This window comes from Chaetodon trifascialis, chromosome 12 (genome assembly GCF_039877785.1).
Source record: "Chaetodon trifascialis isolate fChaTrf1 chromosome 12, fChaTrf1.hap1, whole genome shotgun sequence".
NCBI classification, from domain to species: domain Eukaryota; kingdom Metazoa; phylum Chordata; class Actinopteri; order Chaetodontiformes; family Chaetodontidae; genus Chaetodon; species Chaetodon trifascialis.
The window spans coordinates 13,270,448-13,290,862 of record NC_092067.1 but is presented as its reverse complement, the minus strand read 5'-3'; the positions used below and the strand labels follow the sequence as shown (position 1 = coordinate 13,290,862).

The 20,415-nt window shown below is 41.3% G+C and overlaps 1 protein-coding gene across 2 annotated transcripts in view; it reads right to left on the bottom strand.

Moving 5' to 3' along the window:
• Window positions 1-20,415, bottom strand: part of LOC139340075 (glypican-6-like) — an 82,028-nt gene that overhangs the window by 23,331 nt on the left and 38,282 nt on the right. For both annotated transcript variants that reach the window (XM_070975679.1, XM_070975680.1), the window contains exons 5-6: window positions 1,757-1,887; window positions 968-1,111 (exon numbers count right to left, since the gene is read on the bottom strand). In XM_070975679.1, coding sequence (XP_070831780.1) covers window positions 968-1,111; window positions 1,757-1,887 — 275 coding nt within the window. The remainder of the gene's footprint in view (window positions 1-967; window positions 1,112-1,756; window positions 1,888-20,415) is intronic.

Sequence of the window (20,415 nt, the reverse complement as noted above, 5' to 3'; positions counted from 1 at the left end):
GTTAATTAATTCAGTGTAGGTGGAAGAAATTGTTGATGGACATAGAAAGCTAAAGAGGCTGTATATAAAGCATCAAAAATGGGTGCAGAATTAATTAGATTGTGCAAAAAAAACAAACAAAAAAAAACATAATTAGTGCTGAATAAAACAAATAAGTAATTTACTGCTGTGGGATTGCAGGAGCCAGATGGCAAAAAACTGCTGCTATTCAAATGATGTATTCATTAAGTACATAACCTAATATTAACCTGACACCAAACACGGAGTTGATATTGTGGGTTTGAAACACTGTGGGTGAGGCTGCCACTTCACTAAACTGATTCAAGAAATTTGGTACTTTTTAAGGGTCAAGAATGCAAAAGAACACACCAACATAAGTGAGGCGCAATTTGAAAAGATCCACTCTGAAAAGGGCTGGAGGGGAGAAAGGAAGGGCACGGTGGCTGCAAAGGTAATCCATGATGAGAACTGTCTCTCAGCCGAATTGGTCTGTCAGCTGCGTGTTAACCTTTACCCTGATGCAGCATTTTAGGTTTCAAGGTTGTTTGAGATGGAAATCCATGTATCAAGAGCCAATCCGACAAACATACAGCTAATCTGATAGAAAATAAAGGTGTGCTTTACAGCAAACAATTGATACTATGGTCAGCCTCAGAGAATCTATCCATCAATTCTTTCATCCCTCTCTTTTCTGTTTGCCAAGTACACAGGGATGAGAAGGGCACCGAACGCGGCGCACCACACCTTCCACTGCCCTCTTGGGGTAAAGCTGTTGATTCGTTAACAAACACAGATCGATAGACGGGCCTGAATGGAGGACAAGTACAAAGAATTAATTTCCGGCTCCAGGGGCTTACGATGGCAAATCACCAGCTTTAATCAACAGTGTCAAGTCAGAAAGACAAATGATGTTTACACTGAAGCAGTGTCTTGCCTGAAAACAGCAACACTGGCTCTGTCTCCTTACCAGTCTGTCCAGGCTTGTGCCAGCTGCAGTGGTAGGCCGCTCCTCTGGGCTGTACGGCCTGAAGCGAGCGTTGAACACATCCGAAACACCACGGGTAGACCTAGTCATTTCTGCGGGTTTTGGCTGGCCACAGCCTTGAAAAACCTGCAATTACAAAAACATGGGCACCCAATTGTCAGGGGTTTAAATTACTCTGGATGCAGAAAATAGGGAAAACATGCTGTTTTGTTAAGGTCTTGTGAAGCATTCACCCCACATTACCGGCGTGACAGTGCTCTTTGTCAAGCTGAGGTAACCACGTTGATAGGTGATTCAACTAAGAGCTGTGACCGATGCTATTTACGATGGTAGAGTTACGTTTTTACGGGCTTTTGGGAAAATACCACATATACTTAAACCATAAACAAAACTGCATCTGTTGCATGGGAAAGCCAACAGAGCATTTAGCTTTGAATGAGAACTGGCATCCAAAAACTGTGTAGGCTGAAAAAATTCTTCACAACCACCTACCTTTTTTTTTTTCTTTCTGACTACAATTTTGTGGGCAAAGAAAAATGCAGTAAAACACAGGAAACACATTAACTACTGTTAGTTGAACTAAGATTATCTGACCAAATTGAAACATATAATTCAAATACAAGACCTAAACTTGGACATAATTAGAACGTGTTGTACTACACACCTTAGACACAGCCCAGTATGACTTAAAGCAAGCTCCCCTCTTAGCTCCTGCACAGCTCTTTCTGAGGTCTTACTTTCCTTCTCTGGCTATAAACCAGATTGACATACCCTGTAAGAGACCTGGGCACTGTTGTCTTGCATATTCATGATGGCCTCTGAAATCTTGACATCAATAGGCTCCATGACGGATTCAATGTTGAAAGGTCCCTCCAGCCTCTGTGCCACCAGCAGCATGGCATCTGTCATAACAGAGGAAAAAAAGGTGGGGAGGACAAGCAGAGGTGCAAAAAGATATAATTTAGTTGAAAAAAAAAAAAAAAAAACTAAACAAAACAAAACAAACACGTTTCAATGCTACCTAAGTGGTCATGAATGGTTGCTTTTTAAACAGTCTGCAGCATGCCATGATTGGGATACAAGCAGGGGAATGATGCATTCAAAGTAACTGTCCATCGCTATTTTCAGTCAATATATCTGAATAGCATGCACTATGTGGTACTGCTCACATGCTTAGTGAGACATTCCTGTCATGTCTGATGTGGCAGGGTCCAATATTAGTAATGCTTGGGAGAGCTTGTGCGCTGCAACTTGAGAAAATACAAACATACAGTGTGATTACACGTTTACAAGTTCACTGCAAATGCAGAAAACACACTCATAAACTGGCTCCATTCACGCCCTTGGATACTTCTCTGTTGCGGTGCAGCTAAGTTCATTTGTGTACATTTGCAGTGTTCCTATATTTGCTTGTATTGTTATTATTATTATTTGTTTCCGCTGGTGTTTTGCATAATTGCTTGCATTTTATTGATGCTGGTTTTCTGTATTTTGAAGCAATTTCCAAAATACAATGCATAAGTTGTCAAGCCGGCGAGTATGTTTTCCTTATTTGTTTCTGTTTTCTTTCATTCCTTGTTTTCTTAAGCTGCTGTGTGTCAGGCTCTGTCAGCTCGCACTGAGACTTAAAAAAAAGGAAAAACAAAAATAGAGGTTGATTCCACAGACAACCAAAGAAACACTGTTAACTTCCATATTGCACATTTCTATTTACAACCCCGATTCTGAAGAAGGTGGCATGCTGTGGAAAACGTAAAACCAGAATGCAGTAATTAGCAAACAAACTGTTTACTGACAAAAGTTTCATGAAGTGTTCCTGAGCCCATGTATTAATCCCCTTTATACAATCATGTGTGTGATGAACCTCTCTCCATCCTTGCTTGTGAACAACTGAGCCTTTCCAGGATGCCCCTTTCATACCCAATCATGATACTCTCACCTGTTACCAATGGACCTGTTTACCTGTGGAATGATCCAAACAGGTGTTTTTGGAGTATTCCTGTCTTTAGTTGCTCCTGAACCGACTTGTTTGAAACATGTTGCTGCATCAGATTCAGAAGTCCGACCTCCCAAAATTCTAAATCCTAAAATGCGATGGGTATTTTTCACTATTTTCTGACATTTAAAAGACTAAATAATGAACGCATTAAAACAAACCCGTAACAAATTGTTAGCTTCTTATGCAACATTTCAGCAAAGGTCACAGACTCAAACTGCACTGCATCTTTCTGATTACTGCACAGTACTGCCAGGTACCTCTGCCTTCTCCTTACAGTCGACTCTTGTGAAGCCTGAACGTTTCTTGGGGCAAATTAGATTTTTATGTAGATCAACTCCATCAAGTCAATGAAATTTGGTTATGCTGGCCGCAACAAAAAGCGCTGATGAGTCATTGATTTAATAGAACTTTTGAAAAGCTAAGCATTTAATAATACTATAAGGTCAGTGGCTCATTAATATCCTCGTGTTGACGCAAGCCAGAGGGGCTTGTTGAACATAAGACACTTACCATTATCACCTCCACAGAGTCCTTTTGCTTTCACCGCTTTAAATGAATGCCTCTGACCGCTTTATATAAAGATGCTGCATTCAAAATATTTCATATTTACAACTGTGGTGGCTGTGGAACTAGTCAGGCAATAGCTGTTACCCTTCAGAGACTAAGTGAGTTAATTGATATTACCACGAAACGGATCTTTAGTGCTCTCAGATCTAATGTCTCTCCATAATGGCAGTTCTGCATTTGAATGGTGTACCACAGGGAGCCGGACATCACCAAACCACTAACTCACAACCAGGCCCAGATCTGGAGACAGCACTTAGGCAGTTTGTCAAGGGAAGTTTCTCCATCCATAGACCTCCCAGGACAAGACCTCATGAGCAGGCTGTCATAACGACTCTTCAATTACCTCGTTACTAAATAGAGTCATCCTGTCATTTGGAGACTACAGAAACAATGGCTTCTTACTGTACATGCCGCCTTAACAGTTTATTTAATCAGCACTAACATGCAGCCAGCAGTGTGTTGTTTTGTTAAATAACATCTTTTATATTTCTTTTGGCTTGCTGCTCTTGCTGCCCCACCCATCATAAGAAAATGGCATAATCTATTCCCAAACTGTGAAGGCACAGATAATATTCCAGAGAACAGACCCCCCCCCAGAAAAAAAAAAGATCGAGTGAAACTGTGAAAAAAAAAAAATTTCTATGAAAATTAATTGAAACTAATATTCTCTGTAAAAGGCAGCCAAGTACTTGAAGGGAATATAGGGGAGAAAAACTGTACCTGAAAAGAAAAGGAAATCAAAATTACACTCAGTTCCTTTTGATAGCAGGCCTGTCTAGCTTTTCATTCTTCTGGGACCTGAGATCAGTAATGGCAGAGGAAAAGAGCTGAGAAACATTAGCTCAGCTCTGGCTCCATTTCCTTTCCAATTATGGCAAAATCGGAGCCTTTGAAGAGCTCTTCTGTTTGTTTACACTGTGGACTGCAAATAGCCTGTGATGCTTGCTGAGATTTTAATATACAGACTATATCAGTGCCAAATGATTTCCTACAGTAGCACTTCAATTGCACCACTCTGTAACCATATGGTGTCAGTGTAGATGACACCTGCACCAGCAGGACAATCAAACAAACAAAGAAAATATGACTTGCTACAACTTGTCTATTAGCTTTGATGCTCATCAGTTGTTAGATTGTGTTTGACATTGAACTGCAATTAAGACAGAATTACTTTCTTTTGCGGTTTTTGCCTGGAAATAATTTGACTTAGGCATTGCTATACAGCTTGCTGTTAAATCTGTTTATGATGGAAATTCATTCAACTGCCCCAGGTGTGTCTGCTTACTTTATGACAAACAGACAGAGAAAAAAAATCTAAATTCAAACATGTGCTTAAAAAACAGTGCAAATACTGAAAATTTAGGTCAAGGGAGCCAACTGGGAAAAACTCATATTTCATAATAACAGAGAAGAAGAGTGCCTCTAGCATTAGAGACGATGGCAATCTTTCCCTACGATGGTGACTTATCTGTAACTTATCAGATGGGCTCGACAAACAGGGGGAGCTGGGGTCTTTGTCTTCATATATAACTGAAGGAGAGCAGACAAAGACGGAGGAGAGAGGGGAAGAAGAGAGCAGGGGAACGAGAAGTGGTGCCATTTGGGTTGAGTCGGGCTGGGGTACGTCTCTGTCCCAGAGGAAGAGGGGCTCCTGCACTGCGTGTGGAAAAACCTACATGGAGAATTAATGACTCTCATTTATGAGGAGTGCATGAAGTCCAGTCCGCTGTGGCATGGCTGCCACTCTGAGCCAAATTTTTGCCTGCATCACTTTTGCAGGACTGAGATAGGCCACTGGCCAGCCGCAGGAAATCTTTTTATCATCACGAAACAGCCGTGCAAATAGACACATCTTGTCCTATTCTGAGCTGAGAGGTTTTAAAAACAACTGAGACTGCGCCTTACTGGATGTAGACATGTAATAATAAAAGACACCACGCCATGAAAGCAAAGCGTGATCCAGATATTTAGCTTCATATTGGAGGTTAATGCTAGAGTTTGTGATGTGAAACACGCTTATTTGCACTGTCTTGCTAAACAGCTACAAAAAAATCTGAGGAGGTAATATTACTCTGGGCTCTGCCTCTTTATCGAGATTGATGTCCACTTAAATTCAGGCTATGTCAGCCAGCGGCAACCTCCAGCAGACAAGGACAAATAAGGAAAGTGAACAGGCCCATCTATGGCTCTCTGCCTGTGAAGAGCTCCACAGAATGAAAAATGGCTTGAGTGTAATTTAGATTCTGTAAAGCATAGCTCATCTGTGGTTCAGTCAACCAACAAATGGTGCTATATGAAACGGTATAAAAATAGGAAAGAAAAAAAAAAGCATGTTGTTTCTTTGGCATACTTTGTCCTGATCAAAAAAGTCCTTGAACATACACATATGTGCACAGACACAGACACACACACACACATTATGTACACATAAGCACACATTTGCACATACTGTTAGAAAAAAAAAACCCCTCGTACTTTTAAAGTATTAACAGCAATAAAACAGCCGGCACTCTCAGACCATCAAGAGTTCCTTGATGAAATGAAGAGTTAATTTCTTCTTTTATTAAAAATCTCATATACAAAGGGAATTCGTCCATAGTAGACAAGCTGGTGGCTGCTCGTCTTCTCTGTCAACCTCCAGTGACTCTCAGAGAAAAGGTCAACATACTGTATATGAAAAGTATCCTCAGCTGATACAAGGATCACAAAGAGCGTGTCACGACCGCACAAATACAGAACACAGCAAGAAAGAGTATTTCTACAAGATGTAGAGCTTTGTTCAGCTTAAAGTCTGGGAGACAACGTGATATAGATCTGCAGTCCTGTATGCACAGCAACTGCTGCCAGCTTGATGGAGGAGAATGAGCCTCTTCCACACAGATTTTCTGCTCTGCTCTGGAAATAGCTTTATCTTAAACATACTGAAGGATACTGAACTAAAAGATGCTTAGTAACATGTCCTGCTCTGCTGTAACACATGACAGCCATAACACCAATGAGAGCCTGTGTGTTGGGAAATGATGGGAATTCTTGGAGAGGCGTTGTCAATAGGAGCCTTCAGAATGGAGCTTATCGCTTGTAAATGCAATCTACTGAGGTGAAGGCGGTTTAGTTGGCCTTTACAAAGACCTTTTTGCCATATGGCTCCATGGATGGACCATTTCGGTCCAAACCAAAATATCTCATGTTTCCCAGAGGATGAACCCCCTAACATTTCCCTTATCCAGTGAAACAACATCTACAAGATGAACTAGACCCAAATTTTGGAGACATTCAGGGTTTTGAGATGATATATCCCCTGACTTTTCCTCTGGCGGCACCAAGAGGTCAACATTTGTGGTTTTGAGTGACGCATCGCAACAAATATTGGATGGACTGCCATGAATTTTGGCACAGTCGTTCATGTGCCCCTCAAGAGATATTGTAATAACTTTGGTGAACTTTTCATAGAGCCTTCATCAGGTCAGAACGTCTACTTTCCCGGACAGACATTCCCATTAGCCTCAGTGGTACTTTGCATTTGATGCTAATTTGCAAATATATACTAACTAATGGCTAAAATAAGATGGTGAACAGGGTAAATATTACATGCTGAACATTAAGACGTTAGCATTGTCACTGTGAGCATATTAGCATGCCAACATTAGCATTTTGGTCAAAGGACGGTTGTGCCTAAGGCCAGAGATATGCTTCCTTTTAACTACATGCTTGCATATGCATGATGGCTGCCTCGTGTGACGGCAAGCCGCTCTGCTGAACTGGCTCGCTGTGTGTGTTGTGTGATGGACTATTGAAAATACTGGGGGTGTCTCCCATCATCAGTTTCTCACATTGGCAGAATGACAGTGACATACTCGCCATTTTCACGATGTACTTGGCTTAGGGGCCTTACATATCATTTACGATGGCACTGTTGTCGCTTTTTCTGCTGTGATCTCTGAATTAAAAAAATAGTAACATCCTCGAGTCTAGTGCCATGTTTATTGTTTAAATTATGCAAATCTAGAAGTACCATACTGTCCAAATTATCTGGTGCGCCCTCTAATGGTATCCTCCAATACCCTGTGTAATACATTGTACATAGCCGGTTGTTTATGCGGCTGCGTGGGTAAAAATCAAGTACAACCTAAGAGAGCTGTAATATTCATGCTTGAATATAACATCACACTCATCATCATTCTTTTTCCATTATTGCTGCACAGATTTGCAAAGGGGTGATGACAGCACACAAAACGCTATGCAAGGCTACTAACATAAAAGCCATAAACAAGAGCAGCATTGATACTTTGCTGCACTGCCAATGAAACCAAGCCACATAATCCAATAATGAGGCATTCAAAAGCAGATTGTGTTACTGACGGGGTTGGAGATGTCATGGAATTTCTGTCTATGGATGCTGACAGGAGTGTTTCAACCATTTTGACCACAAGCATGTTAAAGACGCCCTTCCCCCTAATGAACATCCTTGTTTGCAGTTTGTAAATGCAACATGTTAAGGAGCACCTCGACGCCAAAAACCTCAGATGTGATCTGGACAGAAAAAACAATGAAGCAGCTCAGAGCAAAGACAATGATAGGCCTCGCTGCTCCTAAAGACGCCACAGAGAATCATTTCTCTCTCTTCACAAAATCTCTCTCTTTCTGCAGATTCATAATTGCACAGGTGGGAAGTGAATCTGTAATTAGATCCACTCAACCACATCTTCATGTGCTGTGAGTGATTAGGAAAGCCAAGAACTCTTAAAAAAAAAAAAAAAAAAAAAGGAAATTAATGTTGTCGCTACAGATGCCTTTGCAGAGGCGAGAGCACAGTGTTCACCCGGTGCTGCTTTATGAAGGCACGCAATATGTTCTACAATATTTGTTTGAAATCTGTAGACAGATGATGTACAAGAGTGGCACAGGCTGGGTCTATTCTCTGCCAGAAATAACTGTCTGTGGAAGGCTTATAATTTAATTTATTAAAGAAACTAGATTGTTTTGTATATTCCAAGAACCAGACCAAACTAGGCAAGACAAAAACAACACAACACTGCTTTTCCTCTTTTGGTTTAACTGGTTTAAGGGACAGTCTTCACGACAGAAACTAAATACAAAAAAAAAAGAGATGTGGCGCAGGAACGTGGTTTAAAAGCTGCAACTGCCAGGAAGAAGACTGACACACTTGATTTGACAAACTCAGGCTGAAGCCTCATATTAGCTCATATTATCTTAAAGGAATAATTTGGGCTTGTTTGATTTCTGGTGTAGAGTTAGACGAGAAGATCAATCCCACTCTCATCTCTGCCCTGTAAGGCTTTGGCAAGCAGCTGGTACGTTTAACTTAGCACAAAGGCTGGAAACAGGGAGAAACAGCTATCCTGGCTCTGTCCAACAGTAATAAAGTCTGGCCACCAGCACCTCTAAAGTTCACTAATCAAGACGTTACGTCTCATTTGTTCAGGTGATCAGTACAAAAATGTGAAGTGTAAAAATGGCAATTCTGCGTTATGCGGGTGGTTATGTGCCAGACTAGTTCTTGGCCGGGAACAGTTTCCAGGCAACCAGTAGGGAGTGTGGATTTGTCCCCAACTTTGCAGTTACTTTAGTGAGCAATCTCTTCATGTCAACTATGAACAGAAGACACCATTACAATGGAAATGGTAATCTCAATACGTACTTGGCAGACTTGGAAAAAATCAGAATTCTGAAAGGCAGACTGATGCATGAGCATTAGACTGGTTTGATTTCTTTTGGCCTCTCTGGGAAGGGGAGACAAATCATCACCTTTCAGTGAACTTTTTAGCAAACAGTTGCTTATTTACACATCCAGCAGGAATGGAGCAGCATTAGCATTCGTTTGGAGTCGTGTCTCTGATCACCTGGTGAATTTAAGTTCAATTTTCACTCTCTTTTCAGCTTTGCTTTTATTTCGACTGTCTCCTGAGGGAAATATCACACTTTTTAGATGCTAAATGCTTCAAGTTCACCAGCTAGTCGCTAACTGTGACTGTCTTTGTTTGTGCAGAAGAGCACCTGGTGTGTCCCACTCTCCTGGTGAAACTCATTTTTCATTAGGTATAAGGAAGCAGAATAAGGTCTTTGACATTGTGCTGAACAGAACAACAATCCAGGTTCAGGAACCTTTATCTTGAAATTTTTCAAGTTTTTATATCATTTATATCATATATGTTTTGTTAGAGTTGAGGACAGATTTTTTTTTTCCACTGTAGCAGATTTTACTGGTTTGCAGAGTTTGCATTGCAGCTTTGTATTTTCTGCCCATGGGTGGTGAAACACGCCACAGAGATTAGACAGTGCAAACAACCATTATAAATCCATTTAACTCCAAAGTCGTGGGTAAAATGGCTTTTAGGCACCACTGTTCTAAATCACCGCTGTTCAAAAGCATCTATCCTCTGGATGGAAATGCAGACCTCACACAGGATGGAAAAACACAGGATGCAGGTATCCTTGGCACTAATTTTCTTTTGACATTTCATCACAGACTGGACCCCATACAAGGTGGAGACAATGATGGCCAGCTGTAAGAAGTATTATTCAAATTAAACTTTGTTCCTTTAGCTGTGGGTGTTGCAGGAACTAAAATGTCAACTAAATATAAAGGCCTGTGGCTGCACTCTGCTGCTTGTGAGAGCTCAAGCTCCCTGGTTTCAAAACCACTGTACGGCAGATCTGATTGCAAAGTCAGATGTGTTATTAGGCACACATCAGAAGCAAGGCGACTTTCCGTCTCCCTTTTTCTTGGAAGTAATCTAATAAATCATTGATATAGCATGCACAGAAAGCACAGAGGCTCATTGAGACAATCATATAAAGCGTCGCCGTGCGAGTCAATAGCTACTTCACGTCATAAATAAGGAGCAACTCTAAATGTTTCATGACAAAGCGAGACAGTAAACACATTACTCCAGATTTAAATACTGCACCGACAGATGCAGGATGTGATCAAAAGTGGCATTAAGGCCATATTTTTAAACTTGATTCATGTCATTCAGCAAGTAACTATCATGCCCAGCTATTTGATAAGAAAACAAAGACAAGTAATTGAAAGAATAGCCCATTATTTCCAGCGGTCGAATATAATACGTACATTTACTCAAGTATTGTGGTTAAGTAAGAATCTGAGGTACTTGAAGTACTACCAAAATAACTGGAAACTAATTTGAGATTTGTTAGGGTCAAGATTTCATGGCTCTAGCTTGTCAAATGTGAGTATTTGCTGCCTTTACTTTACATTCAGCTAATAATTTGAATTTATTTTTAATAACTGAGAATTTGCACAAAACAAGAAATGTGAACATGTTTCTTTGGGTTCTGGATAATTGTGACTGCCTTTCCCACTATTTTCTGAATTTGCACAAACCAAACGATCAATTAATTAAGGAAACAATCAGCAGAATTCTTAATGATCATCGCTAGTTGCAGTTAAAATTAGCTTCACCTCAACTACCTACAATACTAAAGTGCTGTTGACACATTGAAATTTCCTGACTGTACCAATGTTCTTTTAACTTCAGCTAAATTTTCAATTTATATTTTATTTGTAAGAGAGTATTCTTACAGTGTGGTATTAGTACTTTACTTATCTTAATCCCACCGCTGATTATTTCACAGGGGACTGCTGTCACAGGTAAGTGGCTGTTACCATTCACAGAGATTCAAGCCTACAATTGGCGCTCCATGCTCGATTATATTACATTAGCACCAAATAGGGAGACGCTTTGGCTATTTCAGTGAAGTTGCGCTTTCACTGGCCCACTCATGTGCCCTCTCTCTTCCTTTACCAGACCAGTTGGAGACTCAAATGAATACATTTTAAGCATTAACAACACTGAATGAAATGACGCTTAATGGAAACATCTGATGGCTAAAGCGGAGCATTGTCTGAGTACATTCAGTCCTGGTCAGGAGGAGAGTCATTCAGTCCGGCTGGATGATGTGCGTTGAGCCACTCAGATTGCCAACGTACGTGTCTCTGTGTAGGTGTGAAAGGAGTATCAGCTCGCTTTAATTATGGTCAAGTGTGAAGATGTGAGATGTATCAGTGTCTGAATTCATGCTGGTAAAAGCAGAACCCTTCAGCATCCTTGTGAGCGGAAAATATTTTGGTCTAGTCATGCGGTCAGACTCTCAGCCATGGGTTGTCCACTCACAGTGTGTTGGAGATGGTTTTTCTACTCAATATTTTATTCATGAGGAATTTCTCACAAAGGAAAGGATATGTTGCTGGCTGGAATTTTCATAAACAGCGAAGCTGCGGCTGGCTCCAGTTACCAAGTGAAACAAATCACCTAATTAAAAAGAAATGAGTGCATAGAATCGATGCACATCACTTCCAATGTGGTGACATGTCTCTCCAGAGAGAACAACAGCCTGTAAACACCAATGCAACAAGATTGCAAATAAAGCCGTGGCGGTGGCAACCAGTTCACTTGTGAATTACTTGAAGCCAACTTGTGTCTCACTGCGAATATTGGGAAGGTGCAAAGGGAGAAGCTCCATCACAGGTGTCAAACACCTGTCAACACAAAAAAATGATAATGGCACATGGGTGGAAGCTGCAGTGGACAATATTCATCACCACAGTATGCGGCTGATATTCAAACAACCTACAGTAAGAGGAAGAAGACGTCCGTGCAGACAGCCTGATAAATAACATCAAAACTGGTTAAAAACAGCCTGCTTCAGAACACACGACAAAAAAAAAATACCCAACCGGAAGAGTTTTTAAACACAAAGACAAGTAAACACTGTCAAAGCGATCATCTTAAAACACATATCCAGTGCTTTATGCAGGAAGCATAATGCTCCATACCATCCCAGAGGACTTGGTGTGTGGGTCCTGAATATGTTCCCAGGTGCGAAAACAGACTGACAGCTGTTCATCAGTCGCTCAATGCTTCAAGTAATTCATGTAATTAAACTCTAATCCCCCTCTTAATCTCATCAAATTGCACTGGACTGCTTTTTTAACCAGATGTTTATAATGACGAGCAAAGCAGCGTTTATGTCTGGTTAATTTCTCAATCAAAGTGGTATTTGCAATGGGTTTATTAGCAGAATGGATATATGATACTGCTTAAAAACATACTATAATTAGCATCTGTTTCTATAATGAATGCTATGAGCATGCCTCGTCTTTAGGAGCAGAATGGGGATAGGTCAGCAAGGATTTGTCCTCCAGTGGGAACGAATGGATTCCAGACTGGCTACTCAGCAGCCCTATTTAATCCACGGTATGATTTATTCAGATTTGATTTATTCAGTGTAACATTAAGGAAGAAATGCAGGTTTTACACTGACATTCTCGCTGTTTATCTCATGTTTTCTAAAACTGCAGGTGTTATTTTAGCTGCTCCATGTCAAGCAAATATTTAGTAACGCTACAGAGTAAAAGTGTTTCATACCAATATTAATAATGACATGATGCTCTGGAGCTACAGCGATATTAGTTCCAGGAAAAAACACCTTTCCAAATGAATCTGAAATGACAGTGTGAGACCGGTGTAATTGACATTGGCCTTTTGAAGCCTGCAGCGCTTTAAATGAAATTTCTTGGTCATATTTTATTTGCTTGTCTAATTAATCTCTTGCTCAGAGGCAAGCAAAAAAAAAAAAAAAAAAGCATATGCACAAGGACATTTGATCTAAGGCTGTTAGTGGATACTTAAAAGATATCCTGTGTATGCATACTGTATGTCACATAAATCAAGTGGAATGATTGGAATCATTTATTCTGAGGAATATGCAGCATGCAGCTGCTCTTCAAGCACACATCTGTTACAGTTTGCCTCTGGTGGTGCCACATCAGCCCCCTTCCGCCTCACACTCACATAGTGGATAAATGAAGGTGAGACCTTGGTTAATGTGAAGTGGGACAAGTTTTCTTTTTTTTTTTTTTCATTCAACTTCCATCACAAGTTGGAATGTATTTAATCAGAGGGTGTTATTTCCTGCAGGTGGAGTCGTTGGGTGAGAAGGGGTTGTTGGGGAAAATCGTTGCTATCAGGCACACAGCCTCTAGGTTTAAAGGATTTCTCACTCTTTGCTTGGATTAGTTTTTGCCTCACCAATATCTTGTCTTCTCTGGTCAGTGGAGCAGGTATATGATGTTGGTCTGAATGGATGCCACAGGAATCAAGATGAATATCTTAGCTGCGAGTCTGTGCCGGCTCTGTGTCAGGACTATCAGGTGTTTCTCACTATTTCTCTCTGAGCCCTCAAGCCATGGCGCCTTATTCTTTTTCAGCGAGCTGGCATAACCCAGTTTAAGTTGAGAAGACGACTAACTGTCAGGTCTGAGTAATAATCGTTGACTGTTGCGGATGAGAACGACACGTTTGTACAGTATGATTCATATCAGCATGCTACTCATTGACTGTACACACATTAGGATAATTTGTCCGCCTGTGCTGAACATGAAGCAGCCTTCCTGACAATTTAACACCAAGGGCCAAGTCAATATCTTCTTTGTGGTTAGACCTTAAGCTAATTGAAAATCCTTCATCCCATAATGAGCATGAAATGTCAGAGCCAAAAGATATAGAACTGGCATTTAATTTACACGGACGGACAATAATCCAATTGACAAGAGTCCTGATGAAGACAGAATGACCGTTGCTCCGGGATTAAATGTGAAATTGTCAAATTCAAGCAGAGCCGTGTCTGAATTTCATTCTTAGTTAGTGGAGTAAATGTAGACACTTCTAGGTGGACTGAAACACACTTGCTGTATGTAACATTACTGACTCTCAATAACATATATTGTAATATATTAGCAGAGACAAAGCGAGAGCTTTACATTAGCGAGAGCTTGAGTTCGTGCTTGTGCGTGGGGTTTCTCACACATTCTAAAGAAGCAGCTCAGGTGAAACTGTGACTCTTAAATATCTGTAGGTGTGACTGTGAGTGTGAATGTCTGTTTACATGTGTTATCTCACTGAAGTAATCCAGTGTGTCACTCTGGCAACCCACATGACCCTGAACAGAATAAGCAGTTTGTATATAGATGGACGGAGATTAACATTACGCTATATGCAAACACACTTCAAAACAGACTGTCGGGTATGATGAACATATTGTCAAGCCTTATTAATAGCTTTTGATGTTGTCCTGTTTACTTTGTTGGTCGCTTGCTGAAGGTAAGCTGTCACTTCACAACCAATATTTGTACACTACAGGGCTGGAATAGCAACAGAAGCAACAGAAATAACACTCTGTCTTTCCATTGTCGATTTATCTGTATATTATATTCTTGATAAAAAAAAAATATATATATAAAAAAAATAGTCAGAAAATAGTGAAAAATGCCAAACACGATATCCCAAAATCCAAGTCTTCAAATATCTTGTTTTGTTTCAGCAACGGTCTAAAACCCAAAGATATGAAGTTTGTCAGACATAAAACAGAAAAATCACTTCAAGAACCCTGAGTGGTTGGTATTTTTTTTAACCATTTTCATTAATTGGGGCTGCACGGTGGCGCAGCAAGTAGTGCGCATGCCTCACAGCAAGAAGGTTGCTGGTTCGATCTCCGGGCGGGGCCTTTCTGTGTGAAGTTTGCATGTTCTTCCCGTGCATGTGTGGGTTCTCTCCGGGTACTCCGGCTTCCTCCCACAGACCAAAAACATGCTCATTAGGTTAATTGATGACTCTAAAATTGCCCGTAGGTGTGAGTGTGAGCATGAATGGTTGTCTGTGTATATGTTGCCCTGCGATCGACTGGCGACCGGTCCAGGGTGTACCCCTCCTCTCGCCCGTTGACAGCTGGGATAGGCTCCAGCCCCCCCGCAAGGGACAGGCGGCATAGAAAATGGATGGATGGATTTTCATTAATTGTTCAAGCTCTGTGATGCCTTTAGGTTACCAGTAATACAGCTAAATTATATTAAAAAAACACTGAAATATAGCCTATATGCACAGATTTGAATTAATTAATTCATATTTTCAATGCAAATGGGTGATATAATATTTGTATGAGTTACTTTTTTGCCTTGTGTTGCATTTGCTGTTGGAAACCTAATTTTGTATATATTCAAAGTTAAGACATACAGTACGTCTGAAGCAACAACACAAACAGTGTTTATGATATTAGCTCTGGGTCTGGCCCTGTAGAATTAGTAAAGCAGGTGTATTAATGTGAATCACATGACTGATCACACACACAGCATCATCTTCCTCCTTCCACCTGCAGACTTCCCTGGCTTCTCTTGGCTTGTTCATTTTAATATTAGCTTGCACTGTGGATTACTGAAATATCATGTTGAAGCATGGTGATTGTACATTGACGACTTTGTCTTCAATCACTGCCACAGTCATGAATTCAATCCAGTGACAGGAGAACGCTGTGGGAGGTTAAGGGTGGTCAGTGTGACTGTAAGTGAGAATGTTATTTATCGTGATGGACTGGTGACCTGTTGAGGCATTTTCCCTGACTTTTACCAAACGCTATAATAAGTTAGAGCAGCAGCATCACCTCCTATGAAAGGTCATGTGCTGTCGTCGTAACACATCACAAGCCTGGAAGACGCTCTGTCTACAGTGTTCTGCTGCCGTGCTGCTGCTAAATAAAGGTTTAAGTGTTGAGCAAATATTTTCACTTCAACTAGAAACCTTTTCACAATGATTCTACATAAAAATGTTGTACACCGTGAATCGTGCATTAGAAATGTACTTTATTTATCACACACAGTTAGTTGCACACTACATGCACACACGCCTTGCTTCCGTGAAAATATTTTCTCCGCCTTTAACCTTTCTTGGTCCGTCCTTCCTCCGTGGCAGACCAGGAGCGGTGGACTGTCAGCCAACAGCGGCGCCCGGGGACCCACCTCTGTTCGTCACCATTGGTCAGGTGGTGATCCTCTAGCATGTTTTTAGTGAGGGTTATTTAAGGAGGATACCCTGGTTGAAAACGGGGAGAACATGCAAACTCCACACAGAAAGGCACGCCACCAGCGCTCACAGCGGGCCTCGAACCGGGACCTTCTAGCTGTGAGGCGACAGTGTTACCACTTGTTCCACCGTGCCACCCCATTACATTAACAAATAATAATAATGATGTAATAATAATACAAAACAAACATTATGAAAGAGATGAGATGAAAACTAATATTAAACAAATAGAATATTTGTGAATGACTGAAACATTTTCAATCACTCATCTTCCCCTCCACCTGTCTAGTCCTGCCCCCCATTGTCTGCTGCAGTAGTGTACTGGTCCTTGTCCATCTCTCCCCCCCGGGGTTCTCATCAAAGGACCCACTAGAGTTCGCCTATCAAACCTGGCACCCAGGTGCATGACACTGTCATCCACCTCCTACACACATCCCTCTGTCACCAGGAAAAGGCTGGGAGAACTCAGAGAGTCATGTTTTTTTCAATTTCTCCAGAGCCTTCACAACCGTATAGCCCACAACTCTGAGGGAAGCTGGAGCGCAGAGAGGTGAACCACCACCCCACACCATGGCTAATGGACATACCTCACCAACCAACCACAGTATGTGAGGATGCAGGACTGTGAGTCTGGTTGTGTGCACCAGGGGGGCCTTGCAGGGGACAGTCCTGGCTCCCTTCCTCTTCACCATCTACACTGCATCAGCGAACTGCATCCTGCAAAAGTTCTCTGACGACTCTGCAATTGTTTGCCTCATCACAGATGTGGACGACAGAGAGCTGACCCAGGGGTTTGAGGACTGGTGCCAGAGGGACCGCCTCCTGATCAATGCAGGGAAAACCAGAGAGCTGACGGTGGGCTTCCACTGGTGCAAACTCCTACACCAATGAACATCCCAGGAATGGACACTCTGCAGTGGCATCAGCCATCTTCTATGGCCTACTGAGCAACAGCATCTCAACTGCTGACAGGAAGAGACTGACCGGCCTGGTTAAGAAAGTCAGCTCTGTCCTGGGATGCTCCCTTGCCTCAGTGGAGGTGGTGGGAGAAAGGAGGATGATGGAAAACACACTGGGCAGCTCCTTCAGTGACAGGCTGCTTCACCCACAGTGTTTGAAGGGGAGATACTGCAGATCCCTCCTTTCCACCACGGACACCAAAGCTGACAAGCTCCCTAATGTGCAGTATCATTGCATACTAAACTATGCAATACCAATATTTCCTTATTAAAGTGACTTCAACCATTGTCTGTTCTATTCAGTTTTACTTATCATAATGTTTGCTTTTATATTATATCTTCATTGTTTTTAATGATGTTTCTTACTATTCCACAATCCCCTGTGCTGCTGCAACACTGGAGTTAATCCTGCAGTGGGATTAATAAAGAGTTATTTTATTTTATTACACAATAATGATGGCTCTGTGTGAACAAAGGCATGCACAAATTGAATAGACATCGAGATTCCTTTTGTGAAATGCAGATATCTCATGCTGTTTGCTTTAATGAGGGCCTTTATTGTGGGCCAATTCATGTATTTAGCCAATCCTCTATGCCATTTTATTAATTTCTGACTGATGATAAATGATGTAGGTCAACACAACGCAAGTTTCCAACATGTCCCTTGATGTCAAGAACAATCAAATATGGATCCGATCAACAGAGAGGTATATTACAGTCTTTAATGAAACAATGGTATTAAGAGTCATAACTGACAAAGCAATAATATATAATCCAAATAAACCTCAACTGAATTAGAAATCATCATTGCATAAAAACATTGTTGCACATATGGAGTAAAATGCCAAGTTATTCAACCTTTATCAGTATTTGTCAAATTGGTTTAAACTGCAAGAATATCTAAGAGCAGAAAAGTTAGAAAACTTCAACGTTCATTATCAGACGTCCAATCGAATTATCTGTGTGTCTTCTGTGTCGCCTGGAATATGCACCAGCTCAGAGAAGTGTTAGTTTCTATTCCCACTTGTCGGTGGTGTTTCTCATCTATCATGATGCAAAGGAAGACAAAATGAGCAGCCGAGTTTACAACAGAAAATGTGCAAGATAGCCTACTGAAATCCGCATTTATGTTATGTCAGGTTTGAGAGGGGCTGGTGAACTTCATTAATGTGTGTTTACGCTCCACTACATCCCTGCTTTTAGGAGAGAGCTCCCTAAAATAACCCATGCCAGCGTCTGTCAGTCTTGTCCTTTCTCCCTCTGCATTGCAGCTGCTCTGCCCCCTGCTTGTCGAACACATAGACATTCAGGCCACCGTGGATCATTCGTGAAACAGATCTGCTTCGACATCGAGATCAGTGAATGCATGTAAGCACAGCCTTCGTCCTGTCGAGCAGTGTCAGACAACCAACCAAACAAGGGCCATAATCAATACTTTGCAAAAAGCCGCTGACCTCACTGATTACTAACGAAACATTAAGACTTAAACAAGGAGACTCACACGCTTTGACTGACATTAAATAATGACGTTGTTATTCACTGGAAAAAACTGGCTTCTATGCACCAAGTTCACATATGTGTGTCAAATCTATCTTTAAAACTGCATCAAGAGAGGATCTTGATATTAAGGCTGAATCAAATGACTGTGCTTTGTGAAAATGTTGGTGGTGCTTCTGATCTCACTGAGAATCAACCCTCCACCCTGAAGCTCTTTGCAGCTTTCACCCTCTTTGAGCTGCTCATTGTTTTGGTTCGCTGGTCCATATAGTCCCAGCGGCTCTCACAAAGACTGGCACGAAACTTTGTGCAGCCGCTCCAAGGTCACGAGCTTACACAAGCTGGTTGTACACTAATGCCCAGCGTAAAATGGCTGAGTGCCGAAGACAACGAGGGGCTGGTGAGGAGGGCTGAAAATCCAGAAAACCAAAGTTTTCTCAGGAGAACTGATTCAAAAGGGAAGCGAACACTGGGGCTACATTTGTCAGATGCTCTGAATCTGCAGGATGTGTACGTAGACATGTTTATTTTGTAAGCACACACTTGATGAGTGTGACTGGCCCTGTGAGTCTTTCTGCCCTCCAGTCGTCAACTATCACTCTCATTCCAAGTGAAAGGCAGTTGGAGCATGTTTAGCTGCCGGTGTGTGACATATTTGAGAGTGAAAGAGGGATTCGAAAACTCAAAACATTTTTTGGGGGAGGAAAAACAGCAGTGTTAGATCAGGAAGTGGAGGATGAGAAGAAATCAAACTAGATCCCAACCATGTTCTTTTAGAAATGCAAACACAAAGGTTTGGTTGCCCCATATCTCATTTGATTGGGTGCAAGATGAGTCATTTAACAGGAAGAGAAAACACAGGGGCTTTGAAATACGAGCACAAAAATGCTCTTTTTGGTCATATATTTGACAACAAGGTAACAATTAACTTGCATTATAATTTGGATAATTCTGCTTAAAAATCCCAACTTCTAAATAAAACTTCTTTATCTTAAAACTGCTTTATCATATTTTCTTTATAATAACCCCCAAATGTGCATTATCTGCCACAAGCTAGCAAGGAACAAGCAGAGCTCACGCTTTCACTGCCACCGCCTGCGTTCTGGATGAGCCTCGGTAAGTGACGGCAGGAATCACCTGTGTGAGGCATTCTATGAAATATTACATAAATATATAAATATTACACTCATGTTTGTACTTTTTGTGTCTGAGCTGAACAAGTTCCCATTGAACTCATCCTCACAAAACTTGCCACTCCCCGCAGTGCACTCCTGCCCTATTACAAGTCCCCACTTAGCCCAGCAGGAGAGCAGAATCCCATGAATAAAATCTGTTTTTATGCAGGAAAATGTTGATAAAAGAATGACAAATAAAGTGCCTTCTTATCTGAGGGGCCCAATATGTGTCAATGGAACTGATGTTGTCAAAACATGACAGCAACACAGAAGCAGCTGTAACCTCTCTTAAAATAGAAAGTCAAACTCGACAGCATAAAACACCTATTTCTGTATT